General features: G+C 52.5%; 1 protein-coding gene across 5 annotated transcripts; it reads right to left on the reverse strand.

Annotated features, from left to right (window-relative positions):
• Positions 1-2838: 2838 nt before the first annotated feature.
• Positions 2839-20058, reverse strand: SLC38A5 (solute carrier family 38 member 5). Of its 5 annotated transcripts, XM_063660650.1 has the most exons (18): positions 19945-20058; positions 19329-19387; positions 13517-13623; positions 12056-12109; positions 11894-11969; positions 11128-11243; positions 10965-11038; positions 10395-10487; positions 10180-10258; positions 7167-7249; positions 6502-6560; positions 6276-6413; positions 5987-6066; positions 5261-5361; positions 4924-5039; positions 4011-4155; positions 3815-3918; positions 2839-3312 (listed from the first exon to the last, which is right to left on the reverse strand). In XM_063660650.1, the coding sequence occupies exons 4-18, from the start codon at positions 12106-12108 to the stop codon at positions 3211-3213; spliced, it is 1419 nt and encodes a 472-aa protein (XP_063516720.1). In that variant the 5' UTR covers position 12109; positions 13517-13623; positions 19329-19387; positions 19945-20058; the 3' UTR covers positions 2839-3210. The 5 variants fall into 5 exon arrangements, with proteins under 5 accessions (XP_063516720.1, XP_054328073.1, XP_063516721.1 ...); XM_054472098.2 differs by lacking the exon at positions 19945-20058 and having other exon boundaries at positions 19329-19626; XM_063660651.1 differs by lacking the exons at positions 19329-19387; positions 19945-20058 and adding an exon at positions 14476-14570.
• Positions 20059-20261: the final 203 nt, after the last annotated feature.

The following is a 20261-nucleotide window of genomic DNA, read 5'->3' on the forward strand; positions in this document are numbered from 1 at the left end:
GGTGGGTGGATCACTTGAGCCCAGGAATTCGAGACCACCTTGGGCAACATGGTGAGACCCTGTCTCTACAAAAAAATACAAAAAAGGTCGGGCACGGTGGCTCACACCTGTAATCCTAGCACTTTGGGAGGCTGAGGCAGGCAGATCACGAGGTCAGGAAGCAGATCACAAGGTCGGGAGATCGAGACCATCCTGGCTAACATGGTGAAACCCCGTTTCTACTAAAAATACAAAAAATTAGCCAGGTGTGGTAGCACACACCTGTAGTCCCAGCTACTCGGGAGGCTGAGGCAAGAGAATCACTTGAACCCGGGGGGCAGAGGTTGCACTGATCCGAGATCATGCCATTGCACTCCAGCCTGGGAGACAAGAGCAAGACTTCATCTAAAAAATAAAATAAAATAAAATAAAATAAAATAAAATAAAATAAAATAAAATAAGCCCGGTGTGGTGGCCTATGCCTGTGGTCCCAGCTACTTGGGAGGCTGAGGTAAGAGAATCACTTGAACCCAGGAAGTTGAGGTTGCAGTGAGCTGTGATCTCGCTACTGTACTCCAGGCTGGGTGACAGTGAAACCCTGCCAAAAAAAAAAAAAAAAAAAAAAACATATTTCATAAATACAGCTCATGCCTGTAATCCAAGCACTTTGGGAGGCCAAGGTGGGAGGATCACTTGAGCCCAAGAGTTTGAGACCAGCCTAGGCAACATAGAGAGATCTCATTTCTACTGAAAATTTTAAAAAGTTATCTAGGCACGGTGGCACATGCCTGTACTCAGAAGGCTGAGGCAGGAAGATAGCTTGAGCCTGGGAGGCTAAAGCTTCAGTGAGCTGTGATGGCACCACTGCACTCCAGCCTGGGTGACAGAGCAAGACCCTGTCTCAAAAAAAGTTAAAAATTAAAAATTAAAGAATTAGAAATACACACACACACACACACACACATGCATGTGAAGTGTAATGGCAATACCATTTTTTCTATGAGGTTGACAAAAATCTGTTGCATTGCTCAGGCTGTTGACAAGGCTGTGGTGAAAATGGCACTCACATACTCATGCTAGCTTCTCCTTGCTCTTGCTTGGACCAGCCATGCTCGTTCCTACCTCGGGGCCCTTGCACCTGTTGCTCCCTCTGCCTAGAACACCCTTTGCCAAAATAACCATGAGGCTTGCTCCTTTCAGCCAACCTAGGACCAAACTCATTGTCCCCTCCTTGGCGAGGTCTCGCTGAACTCCTTCTCACCCACCACCTCCCCACACCACTCTCACATCGCTCATTTTCTTCATTGCACTCATCTTTATGAGGAATGATTTCTCTTTTATTCTCTTTGTTAGGTCATAGGTCAGCTAACATTTTCTGAAAAGGGCCAGAGAGTTAATAGCTCAGGCTTTGCAGGCCATATGGTCTCTGTTGCAAAATCTCAGCTCTGCACGAGAAAGCCACAAACAATATGTAAATGAAGAAGATACTGTAAATGATATGTAAATAATTTACAGACACTGAAATTGATATGTAAATGATTTAGACACTGAAATTTGAATTTCACATAATTTCCAAGTGTCACAGAATATTATTTCTTTTAATAATATTTTTTCGTTTTCTTTTCTTTTTTTTAAGACAGAGGCTGGAGTGCAGTGGTGAGATCTTGGCTCACTGCAACCTCTGACTCCCGAGTTCAAGTGATTCTCCTGCCTCAGCCTCCTGAGTAGCTGGGATTACAGGCGCGTGCCACCATGCCTGGCTGATTTTTGTATTTTTAGTAGAAACGGGGTTTCACCATGTTGGCCAGGCTGGTCTAGAACTCCTGACCTCAGGTGATCTGCCTGCGTCGGCCTCCCAAAGTGCTAGGATTACAGGCATGAGCCACCACACCCAGCCCCTTTTCTTTTTGAGACAGGGTCTCACTCTGTCACTCAGGCTAGAGTGCAGTGGCATGATTATGGCTCACTGCAGCCTCAATCTCCTGGGCTAAAGCGATCCTCCCACCTCAGTCTCCCAACTAGCTGGGACTATAGGCTTGCACTACCACACCTGGCTATTTCTTTTAATATTTTTTGTAGAGATGGGGTCTTGCCGTGTTGCCCAGGCTGGTCTCAAATGATCCTCCTGCCTCAGACTCCCAAAGTGCTGGTGATTACAGGCATGAGCCACCATGCTGGGTCTACCTTTTTTCAGTCATTTAGAAATATGAAAGCCAGTCTTAGTTCAAGGGCCATACCAAAATAGGCAGCAGGATGGATTTGCGCACTCGTGTGTCAGAACATCAACTCCAGGGCACTATTGTCTGCTTGGTTCACTGCTATATCCCCAGCACCTAGAATAGTGCCTAGCACCCAGTAGGCTTTCAGGAGATGTTTACTGAGTGAATGAGTGAAGTCTTTTTCTGTGTGTGAGATGGAGTCTCACTCTGTCACCCAGGCTGGAGTACAGTGGCACGATCTCGGCTCACTGCAACCTCCGCCTCCCGGGTTCAAGCAATTCTCCTGCCTCAGCCTCCCGAGTAGCTGGGACTATAGCGTGCATCACAACACCCAGTTAATTTTAGTATTTTTTAGTAGAGACGGGGTTTTGCCATGGTGGCCAGGCTGGTCTCAAACTCGTAATTTCAAGTGATCCGCCGGCTTCAACCTCCCAAAGTGCTGGGATTACAGGCGTGAGTCACTGCTCCTGGCCAAGTGGGTGAAATATTAAGTTGAGTAGCAAGTTACTGAAAGAGTGAAGTGAGTGAACGCAGGATCAGGCACAGTCCCACTCGCAGGGCTTCAGTTTGCTCCAGCCTGGACTCTGGCAGGCTCCCCCAGGAAGACTCAGAGAAAGATCAGAAGGCTGAGTCCAGAGTGGTAGCTGAACATCTTTATTTTTCCTCTTTAGCCCGAGGGTAATCCTGACACACAGCTTCAGCCAGGAGGAGGCAGAGAGGACTGGGCTGGGCAAAGGCTCCACCAGGACCTGGCCTCCTCCTCCTCCACCTCCTCCTCTTCTTCCTCCTCCTCCTCCCATGGGGTTGGGGTTGGGATTAGGGCCATGATCCAAGCTTGGCATCCCTGGGGAGGAGGGAAGTGGGCCAGTCTACAGCCTCTGCTGTCCCCCGCCTCTGACAACCACGTTCATGGGAACCAGCCACCTCCACATGCTGGGCAGGAGGGACCCTAGGGAGCGGCCCCGACCCCTCCATGTGCATGCACACAGGGACCTGGGCCAGCAGGGCCTGATCAGTGTCCAGACATGCGGCTCTGGCCTGTGGCCCAGTTGGCAAACATAAAGCCTAGACTGACGGCCATGAAGAGGACTCCCAGGACTCCAAAGCACAGGGCCTGCGGGCCAGAGAGACAAGATGGGGCTGGTTGGGATTCCTCACCCAGTTGCCTTCTGAGAATGTTCCTCAAGTCTTCCACCTCCTTCAGAGAGTGCTCCATCCATTCCTGACCCTCCTCTGTGTGCCCTCTCCTTCCTTACAGCCAGCCCCTTTCTGCGAGTCCTTCCACCTTCCCAGGACCCATGAGAGAATACATTCCTCCATCCTCCTTCTTCAAAGTGCTTCCAACTCTCTTCCCAATAGTGCTCCTTCCATCTGTCTGGAGAATGCTCCCTCTATGCCAGCCTCTGTTTGAGTGCTCCCTGTCTTCCTGGACCCTGCTGGTGCTCTGTCTCCTCTGCCCCTTCCTAAGACAATCACCTTCATTCTTCCAGACCATTCTTTCAGATGCTCTCCCAGCCCCCTCCTATGCATGTCCCTTTCACCTCCAGCCATCCTGGAGTGAGCACTCCCTCCCTGGAGTGCTCCCTCTCTCCCTAGCTCTGCCCTGGAATGCTTACCTGGATCTTGGGCCAGGATAAGAAAGGCTCCACCTCAGAGGGTACGATGCGGAGGTAGAAGATGCTGGGGAGGATGAAGATGAGGCTGGGGGCTGAGGTGGACCCTGGAGAACAAGAAGGAGGGACAGGAGTCAACCTGACTTGGGGACAAGGCCCATATTAGATGGGGTATGGGACTGGGGTGAGGTTTACTGACCAATAACTCCAAAGATATCCCGGATGGTTGGCACACAGATGACAAGGACATTGACCAAAACAAGCAGGATCAGAGCTATGGCCACATGTCGTGGCCAGCTGAAGGCCTTGCCTGGGAAAAGCAGCTGCTGCAGGGCCCGGCGGATCTGTGGCCAGAGTAGGGTGGGACAGAAGTCAGGACCCAAGTGCTGCCCCCCTTCCACGTGATCATCTGTCTTTAGCTCCACCCTCTGGCTGAGATCCCTGATTTCCCCTCCCTCTGACTATGGCTCCACCCTGCCTAACCCAACATCTGTGTCTCTGTGTACTGAACAGGCTTCCTGCCTCCATCCTCTGACAATCCACATCTCCTCCTTCTGTCTGAACACCCATCGGCACCTGCACCCACTGTCTGAAATCCTTGCCTCCTCCTCTAGCTGACCATCTTCGCCTTCTCCTTCTGTCTGACCATCCACCAATCCTTCCACCCTGTGTGAGCTCCCTGCCTCTCTCCATCTGACCTCTACCTTCCTCCTCTGTCTAATTAGTTCTGCCTCCCCATCTGGGAGCCTTGAGCCTCCTACACCCCATCACTTCAGCCTCCACCCTTTTTCTGTCCATCCCTGTTTCTTAATTCTACCCTCCAACTGACCCTTCCTGCCTCCCTCTTCTTTCTAGCCATCCATCTGTGCCTCCTCCCTCCAACTGACTACCCTGTCCCCTGACCCTCTCTCTTCTGCTATCTATGTCCTCCCCACTTCTGTTTATTGATTTTTGCCATCTCTGTCCATCTGAAAACGCTGCCCTTTCCTGTCTGTCCATCCTTGCCTCCTTCATCCATCCATCCACTCCTGTCTCCAGCCTCGACCCACACATCCATGCCTATGCCCTCTACCCATCCATCCATGTCCCTCTGAGCCATGGGCCCCACGCACAGGGAACAGCACGACTGGCACAGTGAGGGTCACCGCGAGCAGCACGGCCAGGCGCACGCAGAGGATGAGCGGGTCCTTCTGGCTGTACATGTGCAGCATCTCCGCCTTCACACTGCCTGGGCCATGAGACAGGGGGTACGGGATGCAGGATGTGGAGAGAGCACCAGGACCAATGCCCCAGAAACCCATACATACATGCACAGTGACAAAATCCACACAAGTGAGGCACACCTTCTGTTTGGAAACTGACAGGTCCGTGGTCACAGAAGGAAAGAGCTCAGAGGCTCCCGCCCCAGGCCTTCCCCCTCCCCCCAGCCCTAGCCCCAGCCCCACTCACTGTAGAAGGTGAGGTATCCAAAGGTTGCTGTGAGCCCATACATGCAGAACATGGCCCCAATGGACACGTTGGCCACGGCCTGCATCCTGCGCTTGGAGGGCCTGAGGTGTAGAGGTCGTGGAACTGTCATGCCCAGACCCTGGGACTTGCCCCAGGTCCCTCAGAGCCAGCCTCCACCCTCCAGAGTCTCCTTCTCCCAGACTTTCAGCTGGCACACATGGGGATACCCATCTCTGCCTCCCCTGTGACTAGCCAAAATCCCCTCTCTGACCATCCATATCTCCCCCCATATGACCGTCTCCCTCTCCCCTGCATTTGACTGCCACTGCCTCTTCCACCTGACTATCCATGCTGTCCCTCTGTCTGATCATCCACACATCTCCCATCATATCATCCCTGCCTCCGCCTCTGTCTGTCCATACCTCCCTATCCCCATATCACCAGCCATGCATATCACCCCCTCCATCTGATCATCTAATCTCTGCTTCCCAACTGTCCATCCACATTTGTGCTGGATATTAAAATAGGAGAATACTTAAGCCCCGATCAGCAAACAGTCACTACCCTGAGTGCCCCAACACCTCCTGGCCACCCCAAACCCCTCCCATGACACAACCTAGCTTCCACCAAGTGACAGTCCCAGGACTGCTGTAGGGAGTGTCAGACATTCTGGTTACCACCCCACTTGCTGGCCCATCATTCAGGCCCGCTTGCCTGCCCACTCACCGGCAGAGCTCCGTATAGATGGGCAGCACCTCAGGGTGGCAGACAAAAGCAAAAGCCATAATGGGCACTGTGTAGGACATCTAGGGGAATGCCCGAGTACATGGCATTAGAGCCCACAGGGGTCCATCCCCTTCTTCCCATCCCCCTCCCGCCCCGTAATCGCCCTCCATATCAGATACATAGAAGCTCCCAATGTCCAATATCCGGCTCCACTCTGAGCAGGATGCACCGTATGACAGAACCAGAAGGCCTGAGTGTGATGCAATCTCCTACATGCCTGCACACACACCTGTGAGTCAACTGTGAACATCTGGGCCTCACAGCTGCTGTTGAGCCCTTGGCTGGGGAGTCCCACGGGAGCTTCACTCTCCATTGCTGTTTCATTGCGGCCTATAGCACAGCCAAGTTGGAACTTCTTGTAGATGACCTGAGGATGGGGGCAGCAGGGAAGCCAGGTCATGGGGGAGGCTATGTTCCAATGTCCCAAACTCTCTCCCTGCTTCTCTGTGACTCACCGAAACAAGGAAAAACAGCATGCAGGTCAGAGAGAGACCACTGGTATACCCCAGGTAGCCTAAGAGGGGCAAAACACAGAGTCTCAGAAATCAGCCAGGCGTGGTGGCTCACACCTATAATCCTAGCACTTTGGGAGGCCTAAGCGGGTGGATCACCTGAGGTCAGGAGTTCAAGACCAGCCTGGCCAACATGGCAAAGCCCCATCTCTACTAAAAATACAAAAATTAGCTGGGTGTGGTGGCGCTTACACCTGTAATCCCAGCTACTCGGGAGGCTGAGGCAGAAGAATCACTTGAACCCAGGAGGCAGAGGTTGCAGTGAGCCAAGACCACGCCATTGCACCACTCCAGCCCGGGTGACAGAGCGAGACTCGGTCTCAAAAAAACAACACAAAACAAAAAAATCAATGGACCCCTGTACAGTGAACTCCAAACACCTAGTCTGGCCTTCAAGGTCTACCCACCCCAGTTACCTTCGCATAAGCTTCTACTTCCACCCAGAAAAACCTCCCCTCCATAGAAAACTCCTACTAATCTGTTCAAGCCCACATCAAATAAGCTCTCTCCTAGTGTTCTTCAGCCCTTGAAAATGAATGGGGGTTTTCTCAGTCTGGCTTCTTCTGTCTAATCCCACTACCCAATGGCCAACCCAGGGAGCCTCTTACCCAAGTGTTTCATGAGGGCCAGGGGCAGGATGATTAACACACTGACAATGATGATGAGGAGGTTTCCCTTCAAGAACCAGTCCCTAGAGAGACAGGAAGACACAGTGCCTAGCTGCCAGCCAAAGGAAACTGTCAGGCAGACACTCACAGAAGACAGCTGGACAGGCAGCTTTCTGCCCTAAGTCAGGAGAGTTAAGCTGACAACCTCAGCTTGAGAAGTCATTCAGGTGGTTACAGTGACAAATGGCACAATAGGGTTGACAAAAACAGTCAAGCTGATTATGAGATTGTCAGATACTATTGGTGGGAGACAGCTAACACATACACAGCTGGACAAAACTTGCCATCAGACTTCGCAAGTGGATGCACAACCAGATGGCCAAACACCCCAAATCAGTCAGACTCAATGTAAAAATCAGTCCAGGCCAGGTGCGGTGGCTCATGCCTGTAATCCCAGCACTTTGGGAGGCTGAGGCGGGTGGATCACCTAAGGTCAGGAGTTTGAGACCAGACTGGCCAACATGGTGAAACCCTGTCTCTACTAAAAATACAAAACAAATTAGCCGGGTGTGGTGGGGAGCGCCTGTAGTCCCAGCTACTCAGGAGGCTAAGGCAGGAGAATGGCATGAACCTGGGAGGCGGAGCTTGCAGTGAGCCGAGATCACGCCACTGCACTCTAGCCTGGGCGACAGAGGGAGACTCCGTCTCAAAAAAATAAATAAATAAATAAATAATTAGCCAGGTATGGTAGCGCGTGCCTGTAATCCCCGCTACTCGAGAGGCTGAGGCAGGAGAATCACTTGAACCCAGGAGGCAGAGGTTGCAGTGAACCAAGATTGCGCCATTGCACTCCAGCCTGGGTGACAGATCAAGACACTCAAAAAAAAAAAAAAAAAGGAAGAGAGAAAGAAAAGAAAGAAGGAAGGGAGGAAGGAAAGAAAGAAAGAAAGAAAAGAGAAAATCAGTCCCACACAAGGTGCCAGACACAAAGAGAGTGAGTCATGATTGTGGTATGTCTGACAGGTAGAGCAACAGTCTGATGATCCAGTAGACAAGCCACGATGCAGAGTCCATCAAAAAGTCAGAAACACACATGCATGCTTGTTTGAACAGCTCAAGGTTTGTTGGATGCCTGAAAGTATGCCTGTGGACTGATTTGGCCACACAGCCAAAGAAAGACTGAAATAGAAACGAAATCATCCAGCTGGCCACACTGTTGGAACCAAGCTCTGAGAAAAGGTGGGATCTGTACAGATATTGGAGGAAGGTGACCAGGCAAGACAGTCAGTTAAGACAGAATCAGCTGAACAACTGCTCATGCATTCAAAACAACTTGATTGAATGCCTATGTTCTAGACATTCACATGGTCTCTTTCTATCTCATACACAGTTACACAGAAATAAACCAATGGGAGCTAACTACAATAATGAGACATCTCTGGTCACACTGTCAGCTATCTAGTGTTCTCAGAATCAAACCAAAAATCTAAAAGGATACACACAGAGAGTAAAGATCAAGCACTCAGTTAAAATTGTCAGACTGGCCAGGTGTGGTGGCTCACGCCTATAATCTCAGCACTTTGGGAGGCCAAGGCAAGCAGATCACCTGAGGTCAGGAGTTCAACACCAGCCTGGCCAACGTGGCGAAACCCCATCTCTACTAAAAATACAAAAATTAGCCGAGCATGGGAGCTGAGGCAGAAGGATGGCTTGAACCTGGGAGGTGGAGGTTGCAGTGAGCCAAGATGGCGCCACTGCACTCCAGCCTGGGCAACAGAGTAAGACTCCGCCTCAAAAAAATAAAATTAAAAAATTAGCCGAGCATGGTGGTACATGCCTGTAATCCCACCTACTCAGGAGGCTGAGGAAGGAGAATCGCTTGAACCTGGGAGGCAGAGGTTACAGTGAGCTGAGATCATGTCACTGCACTCCAGCCTGGGCGACAGAGTGAGACTCCGGCAAAAAAAAAAAAAAAAAAAAAAAAAAAAACTGTCACACAGACCAGAGTCAGACTGACAAAACCAGAGACACATCTACACACCATGCAAAGCCCATGGGACCAGAGGCAGAGTTAGCCACTGGACACACAGAGCTGTTCATGAAACACACAGAGGCAGCTACACACGTGCAGCTGGAGCACAAGCACTGCAACACACTGTGCATACATACTAGCCCTGCTGGAGTCCCATCGTGCGCATGCCCCCCACACATACCGAGCCAGCACAGTGGATCCAGACTCACACACAGTCAGCCAGATGCATAATCAGAACAGTCCAGCATATATGGTTGCAACCATAATACAGAGGGCACATAGCCACATTCAGGGATCACACACACACACACACACACACACACACACACACACCAGAGAGAATTTGCCAGAACAGCCACCAAATCAAACACAGAGATGGAGTTGGCTGGACACGTACAGTCAGAGTGAGTCACACATAGTTGGTACCACAGCATACTACATGCACACAGACACACTGCTGGAGTCAACGATCACACACTTACAGCTAGACAGATTCAGCCAGATGAACCTAGAATCAAGCTCAAACAATCAGCTGGACAGGGGAAGTCAGAGTGACCGAGGGTAAGACACATATGGTTGGAATCCCAGTATACAGGACACAGCTGTAGTCAATCACAGAGCTAGCCCAAGAGAATCAGCCAGGACAGCAGACGCAGAGTCAAACCCACAGGCAGAGTCTGAGTCCATTGGCTATGTACATTCACACACACATGGTCAGCAGCAGAGTAAACCGGACGTAAAGAGTCAGCCTCCAGCCAGAAGCAGCCAGAATAAGTCATAAAATCAGCACACGGTCGACTGGACTCCTGTGGTCAGAGCAACAGGCACACAGAGGAATCAGTCTGACCCATGTGGCCTGCCCAGCAGTCTCAAACTAGAACATCTGGAAGTCAGATGCACACACAGCGCTGAAGATACTGACTGGGCCTCACAGGCAGAGTCAAGGGGCTGCTGGCCAGCCAAGGGGTGTTGCTCACTCACCCCTCGGGGTCCATGTACAGGAAGGTGCCGATAACCAGGGGGAGCTCAGATTTGATGATGAACAGGTAACTGGACATGGCTGGTGCAGGTGGGGGAGGTGTAAGCAGAAGGATTCTCTTCATGCCCCCATCCCGTCTTCCCCAGCCCAGCCTGGGGAAGCCCACCTCACTCCGCCCTCTTCCCCCAAGCTGACCCCCACCTCCCAGAGTCCTCACCCCCAACATTGTGCAGACAGATGACTGCGGCCACCACTACCTTCCCCGCAGGCCCGAATGCCCTCTGTCCCAGCTGCTCATAGGCTCGGATGCCTAGCGGGGGGAGTCAGGAACAGGGTTGAAGGTCCAGGAGGCCAGGCCAGAGGTGCAGGCCAGAGGGCCCGGGAGCTGGGGAGTTGGGGCTTGGGGGAACCGGCTTTGACTGATGGAGGATGAAGGTGGGGGTTAAGCAGTTGGGCTTGAGTTTAGGGGCAGAGTCTGGGAGGTGGGATCTGAGGCCAGGGAAAAGGATGAGGGCTGGAGGTAAGAGTAGGGGTCTTGGAGCCATACTATGAACTGAGACCATGGTAGGAGCTGGGGAACCGGGGACGGAGGGGTGGGGGTTAGATGTAGAGTGTAGTGGTCTGGGGGTGGGTTCTGGGGTGCTGGGTCCAGGATCTGGGGTCTGCATTCAGGGAGCTGGGTCTGGGGTCTGGGGTCCAAGGTCTGTGTTGAGCTCTGGATGTGGCTCCAGAGTCTGGGGTCCAAAGAGGGTGGAGTGGGGACTGGGATCCAGGCTCTGGGTCTCACCTGCAATACCAGCACAGGTCAGCAGGAGGTGGATGGAGTAGGACGATAGAAGCGCAATGCACAGCAGCAGGGCCCTGCGGCAGGTGGCACAGCTCAGACCTGGCCCCAGGCCTCCCACCTGCCCCACAACACCCCCGGCACCGCAGGCCACCTATGGACTCACAGGAAGAAGATGACCCCCGTGTGGGCCATGGCATAGGCCAGCCCCAGGATGCCGCTGCCCATGATGGCATTGCTGAGGTTGAACACTGACATTCCAAACGATGTCTTCCCCTCGAACTGCACGCAAGGAGCAAAGCCCGGGCACACATTGGGACGGGGCACCGGGTAAGGAGACTAATGCCAGGGCCAGGGAAAGACTGGAGAAGAAGCTAGCGGGGTGGAGAGAAGCCAAGGAGAGACCGTTGGAGGAGGGAAGAGGCTAGCAGGGAAGAAGAGTTGAAGATGGAAGAGGCTGCGAATGGGGAGAGCTGGGAAGGGGGAAACTAGGACAAACTTTGGAGGGAGCAGCTGGAAGTGGAGAGGACCCGGGGAGGGTGAAGCAGCCACCAGAGGTAAAACAGCTGGGGAGGGGAGACGCTGCGGGTGGGGATAGGCTGAGGATGGGGAGTGCTGGAGGAGGAAGAACAGCTGGAGGAGGAAGAACAGCTGGAGGAGAAAGGCAGGCCGGGAGGGGAACAGACGGGGAGGGCAGTCACTGGGCCGAAGAGCGGGTGGGGAGAAGCAAGGCCAGGGAGAGCGCTGGAAAGGGCCTATCTGGGGAAGAGGAGTATCTGGAGAGGGGAGCGACCAAGTAGTGTGTAGCTGCGCTGGGGAGATAGCTGGGCAGGGGAACAGCAGGGAGGAGGAGGAGTGGGGAAGATGGAGCAGTGCGGGAGGAGATTAGCTGGGGAAGGTGCCACCGGGACAGATCCTGTGGGGCCACTCACATCCATGAACTGGACCGGCTTGCTCCCAGGAGCAGGACCACGACTGGGCAGGAAGCCCTCACGTTCTTGCCTGTAGCTGGATAGGGCAAGGAAATAGGGGCCGATAAGACGGTAACCCTGACCCCTGATCCCTGAGCCCACCTCCTTGGACCCCTGACTCACCCCACAGCATCCGAAGGGAGGACTCCATTCATCTTTGGATCCTGAAGTTCCATCCTGTGGGCAAAGAAATGGGGTGGGGGGATCAGAGATGGAACGAGCGTGCTTCAAAGTGAGGGGAGCTGAAGAAGGGGGGAGGGGAGTCCCATAGAGACCGATGGAAAGACGGAGAAAGAGATAAGGCAGGGGAGCAGGAACAGACAGGGATAGAAATGGAGGCAGGCTGACAGAGAAAGAGATGAGAGAGAGAGAAGAAAAAAAATCAGAGAAGGAGAGAAGCCAACAGTTAGTTACTCAGAGAGACACAGAGAGAGCCAGTGAGAGAGAAATAGTGGGGGAGAGAGAGACAGAAAGCTACAGAGAGAGCCGGACCCCAGCGCAGATGAGCCAACCACGTGGAGAAGGGATAGCCTCTCCTCCCAGACCCCAGACTCACGCTGTCTCTCTTGCCATCTGTGTCTTTCATTCCCCAGTCCCCGCGCCGCCCCCCCTCCTTCCCTCCACCCTCACCGCGTGGCCAGGCGGCTCACTCCTTGCAGGGACACGTGTCGGCCTGGCTGCCCCACCCCTCCTAATGCCCTCACCCCCCTCCTTCCCGCCTGGGCCCCCAAGCCCGAGCCCAGAGCTAATGCAACCTGTTGAGTGAGCTAAGGGTTGGGGACAGACTCGGAGACCTCTGCCCCAGACGCTGCAAACTGCTCTCTGCCACGACTCTGAATATCCTCACTAGAAGCCAAAGACAAGTCCCTGAACCGAGCCCCTTCCCAGGGACAGAAATGACCCAGGGACTCCCATTTAACCCCGATTCTAGGGCCTAGAGGTCTTTTCCAGGGCCCCTAGCAAGTCTTAAACACTCATCTTCTGGCAGAAGTCAATTTGGAGACACTTCCAGACTTGAGAAACTTCCTGGGTGTGAGGTATGGGGTGTCTCAGGAACCTGGCCCGAGCCCTCATTTCCCCTCCGGAGGAAGAGCTATTTCTGAGACCTTCATCAAAGTCCCCCTCCCGTGGCCTAACGAGTTTCCTGGGGTGGGGGTGTCTCTGCAATCCCCACCCAAGCCTGGAGCCCCTGCCTTGTGGGTAGAGCGTCTCTGAAGAAACCGCAGCCCCATCCTGTGCTTACTCCTTGGGAAGGAGGTATCTCAGAAACCCCCATTCAAGGTCCCCATTAGAGCTCAAACTGGCTCAGGAAATCCTTTTCCCAAGTCCTGAATCCCGTTCCTGGGACAGGGAGGGTCTCAAGGAGTCCCATCCCCCACCACCAGCACCCTCCGGAGCCTCCCACCCACACCTGAATTCACTTCCTGGGATCAGGGTACCAAAAGGAACTCCCCACACACACGCCATTCCATTCCCCACTAGTGCTAAAATGTCTCCAAGGAATCCCGAGCCCCCTCCCAGGACCCCTACTCATATCTCAGGCCCCCAGGAACACCATCCCCACAGCCCACGCTCCCTCCTCACCTAACTGCTCCTCTCAGCTCCTGAAGTGGCCGCAACTCAGACTTGGGTTCGGGCACCCTCTCGGCTGCCTAGGCTCCTGCTCTGGCGCGGTACTTTTTTTTTTTTTCCTGAGAAGAAATGTTAATTTTAATTTCGTTTCCCTCCTTCTGGCCCTGGGCGGGGGAAGAGGTGGAGAAGGGGCGCCCCCTATCTGGACCCACTTGGAGGGAGACAGAGGTTTGTTTGTGTGTTGATGGTGGGGGAAATGGCCTGAAAGATTGAGGGTGTAGACCCACAGCTAGAGAGAGTGACAGGCAGACAGAGGGGATGGACTCACAGAGCAGACGGACAGCAGGATGGGATGGATGGCAGAAAAAGGTGCAGAGAGGAGACAGAGAGAGAGTAGGAGAACCGAAGTTACAAAGAAAGCAGGCATGAGAAACAGCACAGGAACAGACAGACCACAGAAGGGACAGAAAGACAGATGGGCAGGAGGAGGGGATGCTAGGGGAGCTTGGTAGACAGGCAGAGACAGGGAGAAAGGGACACACAGGCAGACCCAGAAACAGACAGGTGGGTAGGGATAGGCTCGTGGAAACACCTGCAGAAAGGCAACAGGCAATTGGGCTCAGTCATAGACAGGAGACACAGGCTGGCAAAGAGGTGGGGGACAGAGCCAGACAGCTCCCCAAACAGAGGGTAGGACCAGACACACCAGCTCAGAGAGATGAAGGGGCAGAGGGAGTGGTTGAGGCAGAGAGACTCCTGGAGGGACAGAAGAAAAGAGGCAGAGAAAGGCAGATTCAGGCAGAGAGGCCTGGGGACAGCAGGGGAACAGGTGCAGGGGTAGTAGCCAGGCTATTCCAGGCAGACCTCAGGCAGACAGCCTAGTCTCGAGAGGACCCTAGATCTTGGGGGCCCCCAGAGGGAGGCAGGGACGGCATTTGTGGCTGGGTGGGGAATGTGGACTGTGAACTCACACTGTCCGCAAACTGGGCGGGCACTGTAGTCCTGGACCCCACCCCAAGCGTGGGGTGGGGCTTGTCCAAGCCCTGAGAAGTCCCACTATCTGTCTGTCCGTCTGTCTTCTATGGGAGTCCGTCTGTTCACTCCCCTCCAGGCATATGACAGGCATGCCTGTCCCAGGCAAGGCACGTGTCCACTACAGGATGTCAGGCAGGGTGGACTTGGGATCTGGGATCACCTCGACTGGGCTGCTTGAAGCCCAGGTGGACAAGAGGCCTCTGTCTGGGCCCCTTGCCCGCCTGCCCACCCCCAACAGGGAACACAGAATTCCCGGAAAGGCCAGGAGCTGGCTGGGGCTTCAAAGCTGGCCTAGATGCCCTCACCCCACCCACAGTTGGAGGAGGACAAGGGATGGGGCGTTTACTTCCCCACAGCGGGAGAGAGACTCCTGCACACTCAGGAATCACAGCTACACAACAGGACCCATCACAGCCCCATCAAGGGACTCAGATACGGGGGCCAACTCGCCATCACTCACAGAGGTGCACAAAGACTCACAGCCACACAAGAGAATAAAGACTGATAGACATGAACACAAACAGACTCACCACTGCACGTTAAGAGCACAAGCTCATGGGACAGTCACAAATGTGGCCACACAGAGTGACGATAGTCTTACAGCTATCAATACCCACAGGCTCAGAGCCGCTCACAGAGAGCACAGACTAACACAGGGATAGGCTTGTGCCGATTTCCAGACACTCTAGACTCCTGAACATCATCGCCCATGGACCCACAGCCAAGCCAAAGACAATCAACAGGCAAATCACACACACAGATTCACAGCCACACACAGAGCACACAGACGATTACACACAGCTGATGACATTGTTCATGGGTCCTGGGTCTTTCCCACACACATGATCCAGGTTCAGATGGCCCTGGATCTGAACCTGAATCCAGGTTCAGACGACCCTGGAGGCAAACTTCCAGGTTCGAGCCCTAAAATGATATCTCTGTGTATGTGAACTTGAATGTGCACTTGTGACCACATGTAACCACATACAGCTCCAGTCACAGAGAGAGGCACTCATAGGCTGACATGATTTTTGTACAAACAGAAAAGCCTTAGTCTCCTTCTCTCTCTCTTTCTTTCTCTCTTCTCTCTCTCTGTCTCACACACACACACACACACACACACAACTGCATTTCAGCAAATGGCTGCACACAGCCGTGTACACACACAGCTAGTCACAAATCTAGTCAGAAAAGAAACACACAGGGAAAGCATATACCTGCACACAAACACAAAGCACAGGAATGCAGAGTACGCTTACTATCGTTGCAAAGAAAAAATCCAGAAACCACAGTGAAAGCTACACAAGGAAGAAACAAGAGAACCAGATAGTACTCATACCATGGCACCAGAAGAAACACCCGGAGGGCACACATACCTGCAGCCACTTGCTAAGAAGAGACACAAATACAGCAGCAGACACACAAAGAAAGATACGTGCGCACAGATACACATTTAGGAGGGACAAGTACTCTGACACACTTGTCACCCACAACCATTACAAAGGAGACAAACACCCAAGCAACACACACACACACAACAACATATAGATGAAATGCACCGACAGACAGTACCAATGCACACAGTTGCCAAAAAAAAAAAGCATGAATTGGGCTGGGTGCAGTGGCTCACGCCTGTAATCCCAGCACTTTGGGAGGCCAAGGTGGGTGAATCACGAGGTCAGTAGTTCGAGACCAGCCTGGCCAGTGTGGCGAAACCCCATCTCTACTAAAAATACAAAAAAAATTAGCTGGGCGTGGTGGCGGGTGCCTGTAATCCCAGCTACTCGGGAGGCTGAGGCAAGAGAATTGCTTGAACCTGGAAGGCAGAGGTTGCAGTGAGCCAAGATCGTGCCACTGCACTCCAGCCCAAGTGACAGAGTCAGACTCCATCTCAAAAAAAAAAAAAAGCACAAGTTGGGCAGGCGGCCATAGACAGAACGCAGCACCAGGCAAGTTACATAGGAAGACGCAGGCACAGCTCACATACGTGTGGCTGTGGCTGAGAACGGGCAGGTGAGATACACTCAGCATATTCACACACACGTGCACATACACACGTACACACACTCCTGCCCAGCCTCCTCCAGCCTCTGTCTCCTTTCCTATCTACTCTGATTTCTCTCTCCCCTCATACCCCTCCCCCACCCAGAGCCATTACACATCTGTGCTACCGGCTGGCCAGGGAAAGATACACCTGTCACCAGAGGCTTTGACCCAGATGGCTAAAGGTCGGGGGGTGGGGGGATGCAGGTATCCATATTTCAAGTCTGAAGTATCCCATCCAAATAACTAGCATACTTTATTTGAATTAAAAAAAAAAAAAGACAACCCCCCCCCCCCGCATCCATTCGCCACCTCCCTGCCACAGCCTCCTGCTCTGATCGCTCCCCTTCCCTCCCAGGGCCTGCCCTTACTGGCCTTCCAACATGGACCAACACAGGGCTACCAGGCACACAGCAGGTGCTCAACAAAGGCCACTTATCTAATGTCGTATTATTATCATTACTTTTATTTCTGCCAAAGGAACTCTTCTACGGGAGAGATGAACTTCCATCCAGCTCTGAGAACCCCACAGCTCTGCTAAGTTTCAGGGCACTGCAGATAGCAGGTGCTCAACATAAGCCGGTATGGCAGCGGGAAAACAAAGGGAAAGTGTGATCTGGCTGCGTAGAGGAAACTGCTTTAGAAGGAACAGATGTCTTTAAGCAGGACCAAGGCCTTGAGGCTGTGCCAGGGATAAGAACACTTTGTTAGTTCATCAAAGTAGGGCTCCTTCTCAGGGTCATTTAAGGTTTCTGTTGGTTCAGTAAAGCAGACCCTTGTGTGACACATGGGAGTCCCGTGAAATCTGTTAAAAGTCACTCTGGGTTATCGTCAGTTCTAAGGAGACCTTTGATGAAAACAGCTCACTGCCCGGTAGCATCCAGGGGAGGGAGGGACACAGTGAAGCAGTTAACAGCAAAAGCTTTCTCAGCTCTGCCACTTATTAGCTGTGTGGCTAAACAAGCAAATTCCTAAACCTCACTGAGTCTCAGCTTCCTCAAGGGCCTAATAACGCCTAACTCTTTGGGCTATTGAGACAATTGAATTAATTAACACAGGCAGAGCACTTAAGACAATGCTTTACACATAGTTATTGCTCAATACATATTTGTGGGAGGAATTAGTGATTTCTTCTCTGCGAAAGCAAAGTCCCACTTGCTTGGCTGCATATGGGATTCCGATCTGTCCTTTCATGCAGGCTCCCCACGGAGTAACTCTTTCCAGTCACTTCCTTTCCTCAAAGCAGCCCCTGGGCAGCAAAGTCCTAGTCCCCTACCCCTGGGCCACCCCCCTCGTTCCCTCACACTGCTAAGATGCCCCCTCCGGGAAAGAGCTGGCCTGGCAGCTCCCCCTTCCTTGACCCCTCCAGGAGGCCAAGGGAAGGACACCTTTACACTCAGTGGGGTGCTGGGTGGGAGCTGCAGGCCGACACCCTACTTCGGGAAGAGCCTGGGGAGTTCAGAGCCTGGCTCCTGTCCCCCAAACCCCCGGCCCTGCTGGAGGAAGCAAGTTTCTTTGCTAAAAGTTAAACATCCTCTTCGTGAGCGACAAGAAAACAGGACGTGGGAAGCGTCCCACAGGGTGAACATGGGCCCCCAATGCCTGGCACCCCCTCCTCTCTTGTGGAGCGGAGGCCTGGTGGCTCAAACCCTTCCTTTCTCACACTCGCTCGCCTCTGCAGGGGAATCATGTTCCCACAGTCCCACAATGCCCTTGAGTTCTGCTGACAAAGCTCTGGCTTCTTCCCTAGTTCTCAGAGTCTCTACGCCTCCATCCAGGGCTCCATAGAAATGCAGGATGCACCACTGGGGAAAAAATTAAGGAACGAAGCAACAAAAGGATGAATTCAACCAACATTTATTGAACATCAACTGTGCACCACCCCTGTTCCAGGCACTGGGAGGCAGCAGTGAACATGACAGAACAGGAATCCCTGCCTAGTGAAGCTCGTGTGCTAAGGAATCAATCAATCTGTTCTTTTTTTTTTTTTTTCTTGAGACAGGGTCTCACTCTGTCACCCAAGCTAGAGTGCAGTAGCACGATGTCGGCTCACTGCAACCTCTGCCTCCCAGGTTCAAGTGATCCTCCCACCCTGGCCTCCTGAGTAGCTGGGACTAGAGGTGCGCATCACCACACCCAGCTAATTTTTGTATTTTTAGTAGAGACGGGGTTGCACTATGTTGGCCAGGCTGGTCTCCAACTCCTGACCTCAAGTGATCCACCCGCCTCGCCCTCCCAAAATTCTGGGATTATAGGCGTGAGCCACTGCATCCAGCCCTTTTATATTTTAAAGAGACATGGGTTCTCGCTATGTTGCCCAGACTAGATTCAAACCCCTGGGCTCCAGGGATCCTCCCACCTCACCCTCTGGAGTAGCTGGGACTAAAGGCGCATGCCACCGCCCCTGGCTAATACTCATATTTATGTTGTCAGGATTAAAATGAATGAACAAAGGGAAGGACATGCTGGAGCCAACTTGTACAGGTTGGGAGGAGCTGTTCAATTTTCAGGAATTTTGCAAACTGGTTGTTAAACAGCTGGTTTAACAACTGGTTTTGTTTGTTTGTTGAGACAGGGTCTCACTCTGTCACCCACAGTGGAGTGCAGTGGCACGATAAACCTCACTGCAGCCTTGACCTCCCAGGCTCATGCAATCCTCCCACCTCAGCCTCCCAAGTAACTGGAACTACTCGCGCACACCACCACGCCCGGCTATTTTTATTATTTGTAGAGAGGGGGATCTCACCATATTGCCCAGGCTGGTCTTGAAGTCCTGGACTCAAGCGATCCTTCCACCTCAGCCTCCTAAAGTTAAACAGCTATGGTTAAAAATGAAATGATATAAACTTACTCAAAACTCGTAACTTCCTAATTTTACCACATTCCACTATTCTCTATGCTCTTGAGGTCATTTACCCCCATTTTATCTGTATGGTAAAAATAATACATGATAGTGCACTACTGCATCTCTTTTGAACTCCCTGTTCAGTGACCACAGGTCGGTACCTTGAAATCTAACAAGAAGATTGTACCTAAGCCACGGAAATTGGTAAATGCTAGAAACCAGCCTCCCTTCCCCCCACCCCTCCCCGCCACCACCCCCGCCCCAGCCAGTGGTTAACCATTTACCAGCACACCACTGAGGGCATTTAGAGCTTAGCACATGGTAAACACTACGATAAACGTTTTCATTATTTTTCCGTTTGTCCACTGGGTCAGGATATATAGTCTTTTTTTGTGTCTGGGTTGGAATTTAAAATATTTGAAGATCACAGAATTACAAAAGGCCAGAGAGTGACTAAGCTACACCTATTTAACCCTCCCAATAATGCTGTTAAGTCTATACTATTGATTATCCCCACTTTCCAGACAGGGAAACTGAAGTTCTGAGGCGGTAAAACTCAGGCAGCGCCTTCCGTTAGCTGTAGTGCGATCTGAAATTGCAGCCGAGCAGCCTCTGCGCGCTCGCGCACTTCAAGAACGCATTTTCCTTACTGTCACGTTTATGCCCCGAGTGGTAATTTCGCTTCCCGGCACGCGAAAAATGAATGGGCGCCACCGTGCGCGTGGCATCTTGGGAAATGTAGTTTAGAGGCTCAGTAACAAACACGGTCCAAGAAGGGAGGGGCGGGGGAGCAAATCGATCTTGGCCTCGGAATAAAAAGAACAAAGAATCGCT

Source organism: Pongo pygmaeus, chromosome X, assembly GCF_028885625.2.
Source record: "Pongo pygmaeus isolate AG05252 chromosome X, NHGRI_mPonPyg2-v2.0_pri, whole genome shotgun sequence".
Classification (NCBI taxonomy): Eukaryota; Metazoa; Chordata; class Mammalia; order Primates; family Hominidae; genus Pongo; species Pongo pygmaeus.